Source organism: Takifugu flavidus, chromosome 3 (genome assembly GCF_003711565.1).
Source record: "Takifugu flavidus isolate HTHZ2018 chromosome 3, ASM371156v2, whole genome shotgun sequence".
Taxonomy (NCBI): domain Eukaryota; kingdom Metazoa; phylum Chordata; class Actinopteri; order Tetraodontiformes; family Tetraodontidae; genus Takifugu; species Takifugu flavidus.
The window spans coordinates 4941673-4960208 of record NC_079522.1 but is presented as its reverse complement, the minus strand read 5'-3'; the positions used below and the strand labels follow the sequence as shown (position 1 = coordinate 4960208).

General features: G+C 45.5%; 4 protein-coding genes across 6 annotated transcripts in view; all 4 read right to left on the bottom strand.

Annotated features, from left to right (window-relative positions):
* Positions 1-829: 829 nt before the first annotated feature.
* Positions 830-12560, bottom strand: LOC130522505 (carbohydrate sulfotransferase 12-like). Of its 3 annotated transcripts, none has more exons than XM_057026958.1 (6): positions 12489-12560; positions 4368-4553; positions 3988-4160; positions 3769-3918; positions 3378-3685; positions 830-3167 (listed from the first exon to the last, which is right to left on the bottom strand). In XM_057026958.1, the coding sequence occupies exons 2-6, from the start codon at positions 4462-4464 to the stop codon at positions 2927-2929; spliced, it is 969 nt and encodes a 322-aa protein (XP_056882938.1). In that variant the 5' UTR covers positions 4465-4553; positions 12489-12560; the 3' UTR covers positions 830-2926. The 3 variants fall into 3 exon arrangements, with proteins under 3 accessions (XP_056882938.1, XP_056882939.1, XP_056882937.1); XM_057026959.1 differs by lacking the exon at positions 12489-12560 and adding an exon at positions 4722-4748 and having other exon boundaries at positions 4368-4486; XM_057026957.1 differs by lacking the exon at positions 12489-12560 and having other exon boundaries at positions 4368-4669.
* On the bottom strand, positions 10205-12030 carry LOC130522506 (carbohydrate sulfotransferase 12-like). The gene is made up of 4 exons (XM_057026960.1): positions 11945-12030; positions 11725-11876; positions 11334-11641; positions 10205-11123 (listed from the first exon to the last, which is right to left on the bottom strand). The coding sequence occupies exons 1-4, from the start codon at positions 12012-12014 to the stop codon at positions 10883-10885; spliced, it is 771 nt and encodes a 256-aa protein (XP_056882940.1). The 5' UTR covers positions 12015-12030; the 3' UTR covers positions 10205-10882.
* Positions 12561-13484: 924 nt separating the features above from the next.
* Positions 13485-15673, bottom strand: LOC130522504 (carbohydrate sulfotransferase 12-like). The gene is made up of 7 exons (XM_057026955.1): positions 15550-15673; positions 15405-15439; positions 15054-15172; positions 14674-14846; positions 14455-14604; positions 14064-14371; positions 13485-13849 (listed from the first exon to the last, which is right to left on the bottom strand). Exons 3-7 carry the CDS (start codon positions 15148-15150, stop codon positions 13609-13611), a joined length of 969 nt encoding a protein of 322 aa, XP_056882935.1. The 5' UTR covers positions 15151-15172; positions 15405-15439; positions 15550-15673; the 3' UTR covers positions 13485-13608.
* Positions 15674-16231: 558 nt separating this feature from the next.
* sema4f (sema domain, immunoglobulin domain (Ig), transmembrane domain (TM) and short cytoplasmic domain, (semaphorin) 4F) overlaps positions 16232-18536 on the bottom strand; it is a 29626-nt gene continuing 27321 nt past the window's right edge. The window contains 6 exon segments of the mRNA XM_057026954.1: positions 16232-17600; positions 17603-17684; positions 17759-17949; positions 18021-18076; positions 18165-18316; positions 18396-18505. Of these exon segments, the coding sequence (XP_056882934.1) occupies positions 16969-17600; positions 17603-17684; positions 17759-17949; positions 18021-18076; positions 18165-18316; positions 18396-18505 (1223 nt within the window). The 3' untranslated portion in view covers positions 16232-16968.

Sequence of the window (18536 nt, the reverse complement as noted above, 5' to 3'; positions counted from 1 at the left end):
ACTGACTCATTTCTGCCCCCATCTCCTACTTCTTGGTCAAGTTCAAGCACCACCAACTTCACTACTCCACAACAGAGAAGGAGACACCAGCCACGCTCCTGGACTTGCAGCATTTTCAAAGTTTATGTAGAGTCGAGCACAGCACCTGCGGCGGTCTACGCAGGCCACGGCCTCGCGGTGTCCTTGAAGAAAATGTACAATCATAACGAGAGTCTGATGCGTCGGGCAAGGACACAAAATCAAGTACAAAAAGGACGGTGACAATGTCACCGCTAAAATATTGTGATTATTTTGCACATGTTGGATCACATTTCTGTCTGTAGGTAGAGCTTTTATTTTAAGGAGGGTGTTACATTGCAAAGTGTGTGTGTGTGGTGTGTGTGTGTGTGTGTGGGGGGGCTGTTTTTACAGCTTGGATGTGACAGAGTTGGCTCCTGCTGCCTGCCAGCTGCACCCTTCTGTTCTGAGCCATCATTTAAAGCCAGTTGAAAATGTTCCTGTTCCGCCCAGGGTCCCAGGCTCCTGTCAAAAGGTCCCACCTGTATTAATTGTACCCTGATCATGTCCACATTGGGAGCAAAAGAGTGGAAAGAAATGTATAATCCAACACCATTAAAGAACAGTGTTGTGTCGGATGTACAGATTTAAATTGTGTCGGGGTTGATGTTAATCCTTCAATCACGTAAAGTGGAACCAGCGGTCGTAAACACGTTATCGAGAAACACTAAAAACCCTAAAGATGATAACCAGAAAAACAAGTTTGTGAACAAAGGTTAGGGTTCGAAGACCACCCACAGAGGTAAATGCCAAAATGAATTCAGGCACGATGCAGTGAATTAACATTTATTTAACATTTGATAAAAATCATTTTGTATGCTTAAAATGAACAGTCATTATGGTTCGGTTCCAATCCCCCCAAAAGATGGATGTCTAGTGCAGCCATCACAGGGGTACAACCATTCAGGGGTACAGCTGGTTTGAGAGGGGAGACTATGCTAACTAGCTGTGGCAGAGGTCACTACAACTTTCAGCACTCATAACACAAAACAGAAACAGAAATCCACCGAAACAACTACACGCAAATCCACAAACCCAAACCACAAAACAAGGAAAACCTACATAAGTTAACAGAACCTCCGCACCACTGCTGTTCCTCCTCCACCCAAAACCCAGCAGGTGACAATGGCGCTAAACATTACTAAACCACCCCTCAATATGCTGAAAAGGGATATTTAAATAAATGGCACTGAGAAAAGCAAACAGAAACTAAAGGGCAAAGCAGGACAACCAGCCCAACACCCTGGGGCGTACCACACATCTGCTAGGAACACCATGTGACCATGGTGCCATCACACATGGCAGCCAAAACAAATAGACCCAGGATGCAGAAGATACGCAGCAGATACGCATATACCCATTAACCATCCGGTTACCCAAGGAACAAGCATGACGTTGGAGCTCTTTGTTACCTTTGTAATGTTTAATCACTTCTTACTTACCGGTAGTTATTTTTTGTAGTTTAGTTTTGGGGAATACGCTTTTAGTTTGTTTATGATACTTAGCATTGTTGCAGTTAATTTGGGTATTTGACTAAGCTTTTATTTTGAAGGTACTGGGTAGCTGGTGCGGGATACCTGGGAGGGATGAGGTTTTATTTTACCAGGGAAGGAGAGGCAGCAATGGGCCAGTGTTTGTTTGCTTGTTGATGGAAAAGAAATCTTTATTTTTGCCTGGACAATGGACTCTGTTGTATCCTGTGTAAATTTAGTCCTTAGGTGCCTCAGTGGCCACTTGATTTGAAGTTTTATAGTTTGATACGCAAGACAAATTGCCGCTACAGATGAGGGACTGGAGACTGTTTTTAAATGAAAAGACTAGAAGTTGTTTAGTTGAATTGAAGGCTAAAGGGTTGGAGAGTTTCCTTACGAATTTTAGCTTTGCTTAAAAGTTGTTTTGTGTGTCACAGTCACGTTCTGTGCAAAACACTTTCTCCCACTACATTTTGGATTGTGTACATTTTATTTTTTTTTAAAAGGTGTCATGATGTCTGTCTTTTAAGACTCAGGTGGTGAAAGAGCTAACAGTACAGAACAAATATAGACAGAGATGGACGAGTTATTGACACGCTTACAGCGAACCCTCCATGAGGGTCGGAGAGAGAATTTTTGGTGTGTGTGTGTGTGTGTGTACATCATGGTGGTTTTGTGTGGCGTCCAATGTTTGCAGTGAACAGGCTCCCCAAAAACAGTACCAGCTTTTGTTTTTGTTTTTTTAAATCTGGTAATCAACTTTCCCTACAAGCCACCATAGACAACATATAAAACAAGTCATTTTTGATCAAAGTTGTTAGGTTCAAACGACCTGAAACATGAGAAAAACAAATGAGGCAAAGACAACAGTTTTACTTGCAAGGAGAACGGAGAGATGTGCTCAGTTACAGATCTCCAACACGTTCTGACGCACAACTTCAGCCATCCTTTTATTGAAATTAGGAGGTCCCTAGTTACACAGAATTTAAATGTGTCTAAAGGGAGGGGGGAAACACAAGATAGCAGGTCCCAAACAAAGCAAAAGACTGTAAATCATAATAGGTCTGTAGGTCTTCACTGATTTGATTAGCTCGCACACAGCACATTCTTCCATATCAGACAGATTAAATGAACACCTCCTGGGTCAGGCCCTGCAGCTCTATCTCCAGTCATTGTCACTTCCCCACAGCAGCTGCATTTCTGTCGCCCTTGACCAGAGAAGTTCGAGTTGACATATCAAGCATCATGAACATTAAGCATTAACAAATAATAAGAAACATTAAGTAATGAGAAACAATATAACAAGAATAAAGAATATAACAAGGTAAAAGCAAATAAGAGATAATTTTAATATAATGGATCTAACAAGTCAATTAATCCCGTTCGTCGACTTTTCGTTAATCTTGAAGCAACTCTTCAGGCTTTGGGTAGCCGAAAAGTTCAAAGTCTGGCTCGTAGATCTTGTACAGCTTCCTCCTGTCCTCTAGGGGCACTACTCCAAACCAGTTTGACAAATAATCCAGGGTCGAAATGTTTTCAGGCGAAGTGGGAAACGTGATGTCGTTCTCCAGATTTAGGATGGTCAGCAGATGTTCCACGTCCATCTGCAGGGTCTCCTGGTGACCGATAAAGTTGTAACTGCAAAGCAGAACAATGCGCTGTTACTCGAGTTGGCAATCAGGCACTGATATTCAAACAGGGAATGATTTTGTTTGCATGGAAACCCAACTGGCACCGAGTCGTGGGCACACCTGCCCCTGGGTTAAACAAGGCTAAAAAGCTAATTTCCTTCAAACACCAGAAGTACTAGTGAGCAGCCGCTAACCCTTCTGTAAAAAGTGACCTTACTCGATGAGACATGGGTGACAGAGACGGTGCATCTGCTTCCAGTGGGGCTCAAAGGGTTCATCTTTCTCCGTCTCAGGGTCAACCAGGAACTGTATGAAGTTGGAAAACGAGACGTGGAGCCCGGAATCGAACGCCTCGTCCACGCTCGCTGGTGGATCTGAGATGTTGCCGTACTTCTTCAGGATGTGCCGGCTGGTACTTCGGTAAAAAAGGTTGTTGCGCTTTTGAAACTTGTCCCGAAAGGCGGAGATGAGCCGAACAAACGGGTTCCGAACAAACAGAAACTTGGTGTAATGCTTCATCCTCGCCTGCAGGACAACAATAAGTAAACTAGAATGACGAGACAGAAAGTACATAAAGAGATGTTGACAATGGAAAGACAGGAACGGACAATCCTCTCTGGTTTCGGGAAGTCGCTGAGGAAAGTCAGCACGTTGTTGTCATGGACCGACTCAGGGGGGATGGAGAGCGGATCTTCATAAGGCCCGGTACTGTTTTTGTGCAGGGCAACCATGACCCTCTTCCAGTTGGTACAGGCGACCTGGAGCGGAGAATGAGATGAAGCGTCTGTCCAACAGGCTGTTGTGGGCTAAAATGGTGTCGGCCTCACTTTGGGAACAAAACAGTAGATGATGCCATGATTGTCATCCACGACGAGGAAGTGCAGCTCGTGGGCCGGCATGTCTTCCCAGTTCTCTTTCCCCTCGGAATACATCTTGTTTTTGAGGCACGTTTCTCTCAGCAGTGCTTTTCGCGGCTCGTGCAGCTTCAGAATCCTTTGAGCTACAACGAAAACGGAGAATGAGCGGAACACGGCAGCAGGCTGGCAAAGATTTAAAGAGTCGCGGTATTTAAAAAGCCAGAGCCAGTTCTGTTTACTTTACACCTGGACCAGGAACATGTCATTTCAAACAGCAATTCAACAAAGGATTAACTCACATGTGTCAGATTTAAAGGACATCACAAATATACTCCACACATGCATCGTACCTCTTCTGTCTCTCGAATTCTCCAATTGGTAAATGAAAAGGAAGATGACAAACGCAACTCCAGAGGTTCCAAAGAGCAGCATCGGCTTCCTCATCATAGCAGTTTTACGCGATGGTGAACTAGAAACAATAATAACAATAGAAACAATAAAAATACAAAAGTTTTTGGATGTTGCAGAAATGCCAGAGCTGATTAGTCCACAAAAATAAATCCCGTGTCACATCTGGGATATGGTACGTTTACGACCACACTGATTCATTCAAATTTAATTTTAAAAAAAAGTAACTAAACAAACTGCACATTCTTACTGAACAACTGAAACGAGACCAATGAAATGAGAACAGGTTTTCGCACCCTTAACTGCTGTCGAACCTGCAGCAAAACACACCCTGGAAAAATCAAAATAAAATTAACCCTTTTGTGCTCGTAATCATCATGATGACGCATGTCTACTGCTGTTAAAATTATCCATCATCCATCCATCCATCCATCCATCCATCCATCCATCCATCCATCCATCCATCCATCCATCCTCCCTCTACCGCTTATCCGGGGTCAGGTCGCGGGGGCAGCAGCCTAAGAAGAGAAGCCCAGACTTCCCTCTCCCCAGCTACTTCTTCCACCACATGCACGCCAACACTCTGCCCCTCACTCGCACTCACATATACGCTCACCCCCCGCACGCTCCACCATACATGCCTCTCCACCACTACTCCCATGTCTGCCATCAGGATCACAGATCACTCACTCCATTGACACCATCATTTCATATGGACAGAAACCCAGGACTGTTTCCAGACGCAACAGTGCTTTTATTGTTCCCATAAAAAGACATGATGAGCGCACGTCCGGCACGGACATAAACCGGTGCTGAACGTGCGCTCTCTTTTAAACAAATCTTTTATGGTAAACGACTTAATTTTAGACAGAAAACTAGATGATTTTCTCCTTACTGAGACATGGCTTGGCACTGATGCACCTGCTGTTCTCACAGAGGCTTGCCCCCCAGATTTTAACTTTTTATTTTCTACAAGGGGGGGCAGGAAAGGAGGTGGAACCGCTTCAGTAACAAGGACCGAAATGTCATCAAGTGAGGTCTCTTTTAATACGTTTCCATCATTTGAGCATCATGCGTTTGTTTTTAGCAGCCCTCCTATTTTAAGCATAACAGTTTACAGACCACCCCAATACTCCACCTCTTTTATCAGCCAATTCTCAGAATTTTTATCAATAATTTATGCTAAATACAACAGGATTTTAATAACTGGTGATTTTAATCTACACGTCAACAACGCCTCGGACCCAGTGTCCAGAGAATTTTTAAACCTCCTTCACAGTTTGGATTTTAAACAACATGTCACGCAGCCGACCCACAGCAGAGGGTGCACCCTGGACCTGGTCATAACCTATGGCCTGTCCGTGGGTGGGTCCTCGGTTGTGGATCTGGCCGTGTCTGACCACTTTTGTGTGTTTTTTAACATCACCAGTTTTAACCAGCGGAGGGCCCCTGTGAGAACGGTGAGGAGACGCTACCTGACTTCTGAAGTGGCTGCAAATTTTATCCAGATCTTACAGAGCACTCCCGCAGAAATTTTAAGCTGAGTGTCATCGGCATAACAATGAAAATTTATTCCATGCTGCCGAATAATGTTCCCTAAGGGAAGCATGTACAAGGTGAAAAGGATTGGTCCAAGTACAGAACCTTGTGTAACTCCATGGCTAACCCTACTGTATGAAGAGGGAACGCCATGGACATCAGCAAACTGGTATCTATCGGATAAATATGATCTAAACCAGTCTAGTGCTGTCCCTTTAATCCCAATCATATGTTCCAATCTTTGTAACAAGATGAGGGTAGGAATGAAGATTGACCGGTAAATTGAGAGCTTCGCCTTTTGGCACAGCTCTCTCTTCACCACAATGGACCGGTGCAGAGTCCACATTACCGGTACTGTGGACGCCACACCGATCCACCTGTTGATCTGCTCCATTCTTCCCTCACTCAAAATCAAATCAAATCAAATCAAATCAAATCAAATCAAATCAAATCAAATCAAATCAAATCAATCTTTATTTATATAGCGTCTTTTACAATCAAAATTGTTTCAAGGCGGTTTCCAGAATCCCAGGGCCTAACCCCAGACAAGCAACAGTGGCAAGGAAAAACTCCCCTTTAACAGGAAGAAACCTTGAGCAGGACCAGGCTCATGTAGGGGGACCCTCCTGCTGATGGGGGGGCTGGGTAGAGAGAGAGGAGAAGGGGGAAGGACAGGTAGAGGACAGAATAGGGAGGAGAGGAGAGGAGAGGAGAGGAGAGGAGAGGAGAGGAGAGGAGGAGGAGAGGAGAGGAGGAGAGGAGAGGAGAGGAGAGGAGAGGAGAGGAGAGGAGAGGAGAGGAGAGGAGAGAGAGGAGAGGAGAGGAGAGGAGAGGCATAGAGCATAGAAATACATACAAAAATACATTATATTGAATATTGAATAAGTTGCTGGTTGAGTGGGTCAGCGGGGCCGGAGGTCATTATGCAGCTCTGAAGGCAGCGATACCTGTAAATGAATACAGAAGGGGGGGGGCAGAAAAACTATACACGAAATAGCATCACTAGTCTACTTGATGAGGAGGAGGAGGAGGAGGAGAGGAGAGGAGAGAGAGGAGAGGAGAGAGAGAGGAGAGGAGAGGAAGAGGAGAGGAGAGGAGAGGAGAGGAGGAGAGGAAACCATGACCCAGTGGGGTGACAGAGGCCTGTCAGGTTAAAGTTGCCATTTCTGGGGGTGTCTGAAAGTTTTCCTGTCAAGTGGTTTGACTAGTTTTTTTTAAATGTGCCATTTCAAACGGGGACTTCGACACAACTTCTGCATAATCATTAGGTCTTGATGATAATCATTCAAGAACCAATAAGAATAAAATAGCCGCTTTATTCTGGTCTTATTGATTCTAGACCAGGGGTCGGCAACCCGCGGCTCTGGAGCCGCATGCGGCTCTTTGGCGCCGCCCTAGTGGCTCCCTGGAGCTTTTTCAAAAATATGAAAATGGAAATTGTTTTAATATAATTTCTGTAGGAGGAAAAACGTGGCAAACATTAACATTCTTAAAGTTTTCCAATGCTGTATAAATGTGTATAATAAATATTTAATTTCAACATCTCATTATAATGGAAGTTAAACTTAAAGCGTCATTTTACAGCAGAGTGGCCACATGGTGCGTCATCCTCTCCAAGATGCGGTGCAGCGAAAATAAACATTTAATCTTGAATGCTCATTATGTATTTGTAGCCTACTGATCATTTGGAAAGTAGGCTAATACAGCTAATATAGACACTTACAGCATGTGTTGCCTTTATTAGAAGCCTTATATAAGGCTTTTAATTTTTTGCGTCTCCAGACAGATTTGTTTCTTGTTTTTTTGGTCCAATATGGCTCTTCCAACATGTTGGGTTGCCGACCCCTGGTTTAGACCATAACAGAGCCTTCGACTTCCGGTAATGCAAGTGTGTGTGGTAGTAAAATGGGTTATAAACCTATTCCTCTCCATTGTGCGTTCATCCAGTCAAAATTGATGTCTGGATTAGCAATGGTTGCTGCTACTGACTCATTTCTGCCCCCATCTCCTACTTCTTGGTCAAGTTCAAGCACCACCAACTTCACTACTCCACAACAGAGAAGGAGACACCAGCCACGCTCCTGGACTTGCAGCATTTTCAAAGTTTATGTAGAGTCGAGCACAGCACCTGCGGCGGTCTACGCAGGCCACGGCCTCGCGGTGTCCTTGAAGAAAATGTACAATCATAACGAGAGTCTGATGCGTCGGGCAAGGACACAAAATCAAGTACAAAAAGGACGGTGACAATGTCACCGCTAAAATATTGTGATTATTTTGCACATGTTGGATCACATTTCTGTCTGTAGGTAGAGCTTTTATTTTAAGGAGGGTGTTACATTGCAAAGTGTGTGTGTGTGTGTGTGTGGGGGGGGGGGGGGGGGGGCTGTTTTTACAGCTTGGATGTGACAGAGTTGGCTCCTGCTGCCTGCCAGCTGCACCCTTCTGTTCTGAGCCATCATTTAAAGCCAGTTGAAAATGTTCCTGTTCCGCCCAGGGTCCCAGGCTCCTGTCAAAAGGTCCCACCTGTATTAATTGTACCCTGATCATGTCCACATTGGGAGCAAAAGAGTGGAAAGAAATGTATAATCCAACACCATTAAAGAACAGTGTTGTGTCGGATGTACAGATTTAAATTGTGTCGGGGTTGATGTTAATCCTTCAATCACGTAAAGTGGAACCAGCGGTCGTAAACACGTTATCGAGAAACACTAAAAACCCTAAAGATGATTACCAGAAAAACAAGTTTGTGAACAAAGGTTAGGGTTCGAAGACCACCCACAGAGGTAAATGCCAAAATGAATTCAGGCACGATGCAGTGAATTAACATTTATTTAACATTTGATAAAAATCATTTTGTATGCTTAAAATGAACAGTCATTATGGTTCGGTTCCAATCCCCCAAAAGATGGATGTCTAGTGCAGCCATCACAGGGGTACAACCATTCAGGGGTACAGCTGGTTTGAGAGGGGGAGACTATGCTAACTAGCTGTGGCAGAGGTCACTACAACTTTCAACACTCATAACACAAAACAGAAACAGAAATCCACCGAAACAACTACACGCAAATCCACAAACCCAAACCACAAAACAAGGAAAACCTACATAAGTTAACAGAACCTCCGCACCACTGCTGTTCCTCCTCCACCCAAAACCCAGCAGGTGACAATGGCGCTAAACATTACTAAAGCACTCCTCAATATGCTGAAAAGGGATATTTAAATAAATGGCACTGAGAAAAGCAAACAGAAACTAAAGGGCAAAGCAGGACAACCAGCCCAACACCCTGGGGCGTACCACACATCTGCTAGGAACACAATGTGACACATGGGCGCCATCACACATGGCAACCAAAACAAATAGACCCAGGATGCAGAAGATACGCAGCAGATACGCATATACCCATTAACCATCCGGTTACCCAAGGAACAAGCATGACGTTGGAGCTCTTTGTTACCTTTGTAATGTTTAATCACTTCTTACTTACCGGTAGTTATTTTTTGTAGTTTAGTTTTGGGGAATACGCTTTTAGTTTGTTTATGATACTTAGCATTGTTGCAGTTAATTTGGGTATTTGACTAAGCTTTTATTTTGAAGGTACTGGGTAGCTGGTGCGGGATACCTGGGAGGGATGAGGTTTTATTTTACCAGGGAAGGAGAGGCAGCAAAGGGCCAGTGTTTGTTTGCTTGTTGATGGAAAATAAATCTTTATTTTTGCCTGGACAATGGACTCTGTTGTATCCTGTGTAAATTTAGTCCTTAGGTGCCTCAGTGGCCACTTGATTTGAAGTTTTTAGTTTGTTGATACGCAAGACAAATTGCCGCTACAGATGAGGGACTGGAGACTGTTTTTAAATGAAAAGACTAGAAGTTGTTTAGTTGAATTGAAGGCTAAAGGGTTGGAGAGTTTCCTTACGAATTTTAGCTTTGCTTAAAAGTTGTTTTGTGTGTCACAGTCACGTTCTGTGCGAAACACTTTCTCCCACTACATTTTGGATTGTGTACATTTTATTTTTTTTTTAAAAGGTGTCATGATGTCTGTCTTTTAAGACTCAGGTGGTGAAAGAGCTAACAGTACAGAACAAATATAGACAGAGATGGACGAGTTATTGACACGCTTACAGCGAACCCTCCATGAGGGTCGGAGAGAGAATTTTTGGTTGTGTGTGTGGTGTGTGTACATCATGGTGGTTTTGTGTGGCGTCCAATGTTTGCAGTGAACAGGCTCCCCAAAAACAGTACCAGCTTTTGTTTTTTGTTTTTTTTTAAATCTGGTAATCAACTTTCCCTACAAGCCACCATAGACAACATATAAAACAAGTCATTTTTGATCAAAGTTGTTAGGTTCAAACGACCTGAAACATGAGAAAAACAAATGAGGCAAAGACAACAGTTTTACTTGCAAGGAGAACGGAGAGATGTGCTCAGTTACAGATCTCCAACACGTTCTGACGCACAACTTCAGCCATCCTTTTATTGAAATTAGGAGGTCCCTAGTTACACAGAATTTAAATGTGTCTAAAGGGAGGGGGGAAACACAAGATAGCAGGTCCCAAACAAAGCAAAAGACTGTAAATCATAATAGGTCTGTAGGTCTTCACTGATTTGATGAGCTCGCACACAGCACATTCTTCCATATCAGACAGATTAAATGAACACCTCCTGGGTCAGGCCCTGCAGCTCTATCTCCAGTCATTGTCACTTCCCCACAGCAGCTGCATTTCTGTCGCCCTTGACCAGAGAAGTTCGAGTTGACATATCAAGCATCATGAACATTAAGCATTAACAAATAATAAGAAACATTAAGTAATGAGAAACAATATAACAAGAATAAAGAATATAACAAGGTAAAAGCAAATAAGAGATAATTTTAATATAATGGATCTAACAAGTCAATTAATCCCGTTCGTCGACTTTTCGTTAATCTTGAAGCAACTCTTCAGGCTTTGGGTAGCCGAAAAGTTCAAAGTCTGGCTCGTAGATCTTGTACAGCTTCCTCCTGTCCTCTAGGGGCACTACTCCAAACCAGTTTGACAAATCGTCCTGGGCCGAAATGTTTTCAGGCGAAGTGGGAAACGTGATGTCGTTCTCCAGATTTAGGATGGTCAGCAGATGTTCCACGTCCATCTGCAGGGTCTCCTGGTGACCGATAAAGTCGTAACTGCAAAGCAGAACAATGCGCCGTGACTCGAGTTGGCAATCAGGCACTGATATTCAAACAGGGAATGATTTTGTTTGCATGGAAACCCAATTGGCACCGAGTCGTGGGCACACCTGCCCCTGGGTTAAACAAGGCTAAAAAGCTAATTTCCTTCAAACACCAGAAGTACTAGTGAGCAGCCGCTAACCCTTCTGTAAAAAGTGACCTTACTCGATGAGACACGGGTGACAGAGACGGTGCATCTGCTTCCAGTGGGACTCAAAGGGTTCATCTTTCTCCGTCTCAGGGTCAACCAGGAACTGTATGAAGTTGGAAAACGAGACGTGGAGCCCGGAATCGAACGCCTCGTCCACGCTCGCTGGTGGATCTGAGATGTTGCCGTACTTCTTCAGGATGTGCCGGCTGGTTCTTTGGTAAACAACGTTGTTGCGCTTTTGAAACTTGTCCCGAAAGGCGGAGATGAGCCGAACAAACGGGTTCCGAACAAACAGAAACTTGGTGTAATGCTTCATCCTCGCCTGCAGGACAACAATAAGTAAACTAGAATGACGAGACAGAAAGTACATAAAGAGATGTTGACAATGGAAAGACAGGAACGGACAATCCTCTCCGGTTTCGGGAAGTCGCTGAGGAAAGTCAGCACCTCGTTGTCATGGACCGACTCAGGGGGGATGGAGAGCGGATCTTCATAAGGCCCGGTACTGTTTTTGTGCAGGGCAACCATGACCCTCTTCCAGTTGGTACAGGCGACCTGGAGCGGAGAATGAGATGAAGCGTCTGTCCAACAGGCTGTTGTGGGCTAAAATGGTGTCGGCCTCACTTGGGAACAAAACAGTAGATGATGCCATGATTGTCATCCACGACGAGGAAGTGCAGCTCGTGGGCCGGCATGTCTTCCCAGTTCTCTTCCCCTCGGAATACATCTTGTTTTTGAGGCACGTTTCTCTCAGCAGTGCTTTTCGCGGGTCGTGCAGCTTCAGAATCCTTTGAGCTACAACGAAAACGGAGAATGAGCGGAACACGGCAGCAGGCTGGCAAAGATTTAAAGACTCGCGGTATTTAAAAAGCCAGAGCCAGTTCTGTTTACTTTACACCTGGACCAGGAACATGTCATTTCAAACAGCAATTCAACAAAGGATTAACTCACATGTGTCAGATTTAAAGGACATCACAAATATACTCCACACATGCATCGTACTCTTCTGTCTCTCAAATTCTCCAATTGGTAAATGAAAAGGAAGATGACAAACGCAACTCCAGAGGTTCCAAAGAGCAGCATCGGCTTCCTCATCATAGCAGTTTTACACGATGGTGAACTAGAAACAATAAAATTACAAAAGTTGCTGGATGTTGCAGAAATGCCAGTGCTGAATAATTAGTTTATAGTTAGTCCACAAAAATAAATCACGTGTCACATCTGGGATATGGTACGTTTACGACCACACTGATTCATTCAAATTTAATTTAAAAAAAAAGTAACTAAACAAACTGCACATTCTTACTGAACAACTGAAACGAGAACAATGAAACGAGAACAGGTTTTCTCACTCCTCCAGCAAAACACACCCTGGAATAATCAAAATAGAATTAACCCTTTCGTGCTCGTAATCATCATGATGACGCACGTCCACTGCTGTTAAAATTATCCATCCATCCATCCATCCATCCATCCATCCATCCATCCATCCATCCATCCATCCATCCATCCATCCATCCATCATCCATCCATCAATCCATCCATCCATCCATCATCCATCCATCCATCCATCCATCCATCATCTCTACCGCTTATCCGGGTCGGGTCGTGGGGGCAGCAGCCTAAGAAGAGAAGCCCAGACTTCCCTCTCCCCAGCTACTTCTTCCAGCTCATCCGGGGGATCCCCAGGCATTCCCAGACCAGTCGAGAGACATAGTCTCTCCAATGTGTCCTGGGTCTTCCCACTACAGATGAGGGACTGGAGACTGTTTTTAAATGAAAAGACTAGAAGTTGTTTAGTTGAATTGAAGGCTAAAGGGTTGGAGAGTTTCCTTACGAATTTTAGCTTTGCTTAAAAGTTGTTTTGTGTGTCACAGTCACGTTCTGTGCAAAACACTTTCTCCCACTACATTTTGGATTGTGTACATTTTTTTTTTTTAAAAAGGTGTCATGATGTCTGTCTTTTAAGACTCAGATGGTGAAAGAGCTAACAGTACAGAACAAATATAGACAGAGATGGACGAGTTATTGACACGCTTACAGCGAACCCTCCATGAGGGTCGGAGAGAGAATTTTTGGTTGTGTGTTGTGTGTGTGTACATCATGGTGGTTTTGTGTGGCGTCCAATGCTTGCAGTGAACAGGCTCCCCAAAAACAGTACCAGCTTTTTATTTTTTTTTTAAATCTGCTAATCAACTTTCCCTACAAGCCACTATAGACAACATATAAAACAAGTAATTTTTGATCAGAGTCAATTAATCCCGTTCGTCGTTAGACGACGACTTTTTGTTAATCTTGAAGCAACTCTTCAGGCTTTGGGTAGCCGAAAAGTTCAAAGTCTGGCTCGTAGATCTTGTACAGCTTCCTCCTGTCCTCTAGGGGCACTACTCCAAACCAGTTTGACAAATCGTCCTGGGCCGAAATGTTTTCAGGCGAAGTGGGAAACGTGATGTCGTTCTCCAGATTTAGGATGGTCAGCAGATGTTCCACGTCCATCTGCAGGGTCTCCTGGTGACCGATAAAGTCGTAACTGCAAAGCAGAACAATGCGCCGTGACTCGAGTTGGCAATCAGGCACTGATATTCAAACGGGGAAGGAATGATTTTGTTTGCATGGAAACCCAATTGGCACCGAGTCGTGGGCACACCTGCCCCTGGGTTAAACAAGGCTAAAAAGCTAATTTCCTTCAAACACCAGAAGTACTAGTGAGCAGCCGCTAACCCTTCTGTAAAAAGTGACCTTACTCGATGAGACACGGGTGACAGAGACGGTGCATCTGCTTCCAGTGGGACTCAAAGGGTTCATCTTTCTCCGTCTCAGGGTCAACCAGGAACTGTATGAAGTTGGAAAACGAGACGTGGAGCCCGGAATCGAACGCCTCGTCCACGCTCGCTGGTGGATCTGAGATGTTGCCGTACTTCTTCAGGATGTGCCGGCTGGTTCTTTGGTAAACAACGTTGTTGCGCTTTTGAAACTTGTCCCGAAAGGCGGAGATGAGCCGAACAAACGGGTTCCGAACAAACAGAAACTTGGTGTAATGCTTCATCCTCGCCTGCAGGACAACAATAAGTAAACTAGAATGACGAGACAGAAAGTACATAAAGAGATGTTGACAATGGAAAGACAGGAACGGACAATCCTCTCCGGTTTTGGGAAGTCGCTGAGGAAAGCCAGCACGTCGTTGTCATGGACCGACTCAGGGGGGATGGAGAGCGGATCTTCATAAGGCCCGGTACTGTTTTTGTGCAGGGCAACCATGACCCTCTTCCAGTTGGTACAGGCGACCTGGAGCGGAGAATGAGATGAAGCGTCTGTCCAACAGGCTGTTGTGGGCTAAAATGGTGTCGGCCTCACTTTGGGAACAAAACAGTAGATGATGCCATGATTGTCATCCACGACGAGGAAGTCCAGCTCGTGGGCCGGCATGTCTTCCCAGTTCTCTTTCCCCTCGGAATACATCTTGTTTTTGAGGCACGTTTCTCTCAGCAGTGCTTTTCGCGGGTCGTGCAGCTTCAGAATCCTTTGAGCTACAACGAAAACGGAGAATGAGCGGAACACGGCAGCAGGCTGGCAAAGATTTAAAGACTCGCGGTATTTAAAAAGCCAGAGCCAGTTCTGTTTACTTTACACCTGGACCAGGAACATGTCATTTCAAACAGCAATTCAACAAAGGAGTAACTCACATGTGTCAGATTTAAAGGACATCACAAATATACTCCACACATGCATCGTACCTCTTCTGTCTCTCAAATTCTCCAATTGGTAAATGAAAAGGAAGATGACAAACGCAACTCCAGAGGTTCCAAAGAGCAGCATCGGCTTCCTCATCATAGCAGTTTTACGCGATGGTGAACTAGAAACAATAAAATTACAAAAGTTGCTGGATGTTGCAGAAATGCCAGTGCTGAATAATTAGTTTATAGTTAGTCCACAAAAATAAATCACGTGTCACATCTCGGATATGGTACGTTTACGACCACACTGATTCATTCAAATTTAATTTTTTTAAAAAGTAACTAAACAAACTGCACATTCTTACTGAACAATTGAAACGAGAACAATGAAACGAGAACAGATTTTCTCACCCTTAACTGCTGTCGAACCTCCAGCAAAACACACCCTGGAAATAATAAACAGAAAATTAACCCTTTCATGCTCGTAATCATCATGACGACGCACGTCCGCTGCTGTTAAAATTATTTTATTTATAATACCAATCAACATGCTCACCCGCCAGCCCGGCTGATGTCCCCTTCCAAACGGACTGAGAAGCTGCCGGACACAATCTAGCCTGGGTTCTGTTCAACCACCTGATGCTCCAACACCAGAACCGGGGCCAGGCGGATGTGCGCATGAGCATCGACTTTCCCTCCCTTAAAATTTTGTCCAGCTCGTCGCAGCATCACAAAATTAAAAATGAAAATTAATTAGTAAACGCTGTTAAGAAAACAACATCCGGTGACAACGACTCGGATAGGGTGCGTTATTTAATTCTGTGGAAGTTGCGCTATGAGCGATAGTGGTTCCGAAGGAGAAACAAGGAGGGGATTTAATTAACGGTGGCAACTTTTTAAATGAGTCATCGCTGTCCCCCAGATTTGTTCGTCACAAGAAACCTGGTTAAATTGGTGCGTTTTTATTCCTTTAATGAGTTCTATTTTCAAATTGATCGACGTATACGTCTTAAATAGGTCATTTTGTAACATCAAAAATAATTTGGGTACTTCTAAGCTAATTTTATAATTAATATTGTGACAGCTTCTCGCTTGTGAACACCTAAACACAGTTTAGTTTCGTCATTTAATGTTTCAAACATAGCAAAGTATATGGAATCAAAATGTTGGATTTGCAGGACGTATCCTTTCGATGACTGGAAATAAGTCCGCATCGAATCAGACATCACGGCGACACATTTATTTTAAAAGCTTTATTACAAAACAACATAACAAAACGGTACACTTTCTGGAACTGGACGCTCATAAAGCAATAGTGGTTTCTTGTCCGGGCAAGTTCATTCTGACCAGTGACAGGTGTGCTTAGCTGGCACTTACTGACACCTGCTGGACATTTGGGATCACTACACAACCGGCCTCAACATCCTCTTCACCTGCGAGGACAAAGGACAACCCCGTCACTGAAGCACTGAACCGAGTCCTTCAAGCATCGTCTCTGACAGGACCAGCACATTCCGTGTTGGGGCCCCGCAGTTCTTTGGTGCCCTCCGACCCACGGGCGTGGGATTCAAGTGGAGCGTCGACGAGACAGAACAGAGACAGAGAAAGTGCACTTGTCTTTTGCAGTGCCGTCAGGAGAATACAACAGAAGTAATATGGCTTTTCCGTGTCTACGCGCGTAGACGTTTCATCTTTTGATTGGGTGAAACATTTAAAGCGTCTCCTGCCGCGCTCAGATTGCTCATATATACATCGGATCTATTTACAGTTATTCTGCCGCAGTTTTCATCCTGAGTGACTCGCAACACGCGTTCTGTCTCCTGGGTCTCTCTCACTCATCCAGTAACCTCTCTTCACACCACGCCGCCTGTGTTTCATGTGGCGGTGGCCCATTTACAAGGTGGACCCCCCCCCCCCCCCAGTATTCGGTTCTTTTGGAGGCGTGAAGGGGTGCGATCTGACACACGCTGGGTTTTCATATGGAGCTTTCTTCACACTTTGCCAGTGGTGCAGGTGATTTAAACATGGGAAAGCTGGCCAGATCCTCCTCCAGTCCTTTCATTCCGTCCCCTGCCCCATCCCTGAGGCCCTTCTCCACCTCGTCCCCCTGCCTCGCCTCTCTCTCCACCCCCCTAAGCTTTGCCCTTTCCCCTGTCCGTCCATCCAGCATGTCTGCGGCTAATATTTCCGTGGCAAACTTCAAGCTGCCGCTGCTTCGCCTGCAGTTGCCGTAGATGGAGTTGCCGTGGCCGTTGCTTGGGTTGCTGCTGACGAGCGTGCCGCTGTAATGGTGGCCGCCGTTACCCTGGCTGCTGTGCAGCGTGGACGACGTGGTGGTGGTGGTCGCCGTCCCGTTGCGTTTCTCCGTCAGCGTGAAGCCCTCCGACAGCAGGGTGGCGCTGCTCGGGGACTGCGGCGTGGCCGACGAGCCCAGCAACTCCCGGCCCTTCTCCGAGGACACGGAATTGTCTGGCAGGTGGTGGCCCTGGCAGGGGCGGCTGTGTCGGTGGGTCAGGAAGTACAGGAGGCACATGCCCAACACAACACCCAAAAAGAACAGAAGGATGTAGACCGCCACAACATGACGGTTCCCGGCCACCGCCACCGCCCCCCGGCGGTGGGGTCTTCCAGAGTCAGCTGGTACTCTGCTCTCCGGCAAGGGGTGGGATCTCTGACGCTCGGTCCCCCCTCCTGCAGGACAAAGTTTTCCACTGTTAACGTAGCACGCCACCTGGTGCTGGCGCTCACTAGCGTTCATGACGCACCTGGCAGGTGCAGACGTATTTTCCGAGGCTCTTCTCTGAGACCACCATCTCCAGGCTTGAGTGGCGCTGCCTGGTGTGTCTGTCAGGAGGATGCTCCCAGCTACAGGGCCTGGGGGACAGCTGGACGCACGGCAACAGGAGACGCAGGCCCAGAGAGACGCGCATCTCTCTGATGGAGGGACTGCAGCGACCTGGAGACCGCATGGGAATTTTAAAAGGGAGTTTCTCTTATTTGAGGTGGGAACAAAGGAGATAAACTCACCTTCTCCTATGACGCACTTTCTCAAGGCTTCATCTACGATGTCTCCCGACCCGGGCCTGGAATCACACACAAAATCCACCACATCTCTATATTAAAGCCACCAAAAAGGAGAAAATCTGGTTCCTCAGTTCCTGATGCACTCACTCTGCTGTTGTTTCCTTGCAGACTTCTTCCTTTGTGTTCCATTCACAACCCAAACCTCTGGCTCTGGCACACACCTCACAGCTGGGATAAAGACCGCAGCCGTCAGCGGAGACTCGGGCCAGATACAGGGGGCTGCCCACCAGAGCCCGACCCTGGAGACACGTAGCCAACACGTGTGTGCACGGCGGAAGCATGTACGTATGAGAGCATAGTTGTGTGCAAATGCTCTACCTGGTGCAATAATATGTTGTTGATGGGCTCCTGTGATGGGAACAGAGGGATCTCCTGCAGCAAGGTTGTGTTCTGGTCCACTACCGCCACGCGGTGGAGCTCCCCGCGGTCTGTACGCACAAATGTGGGGTTTAGTTTACA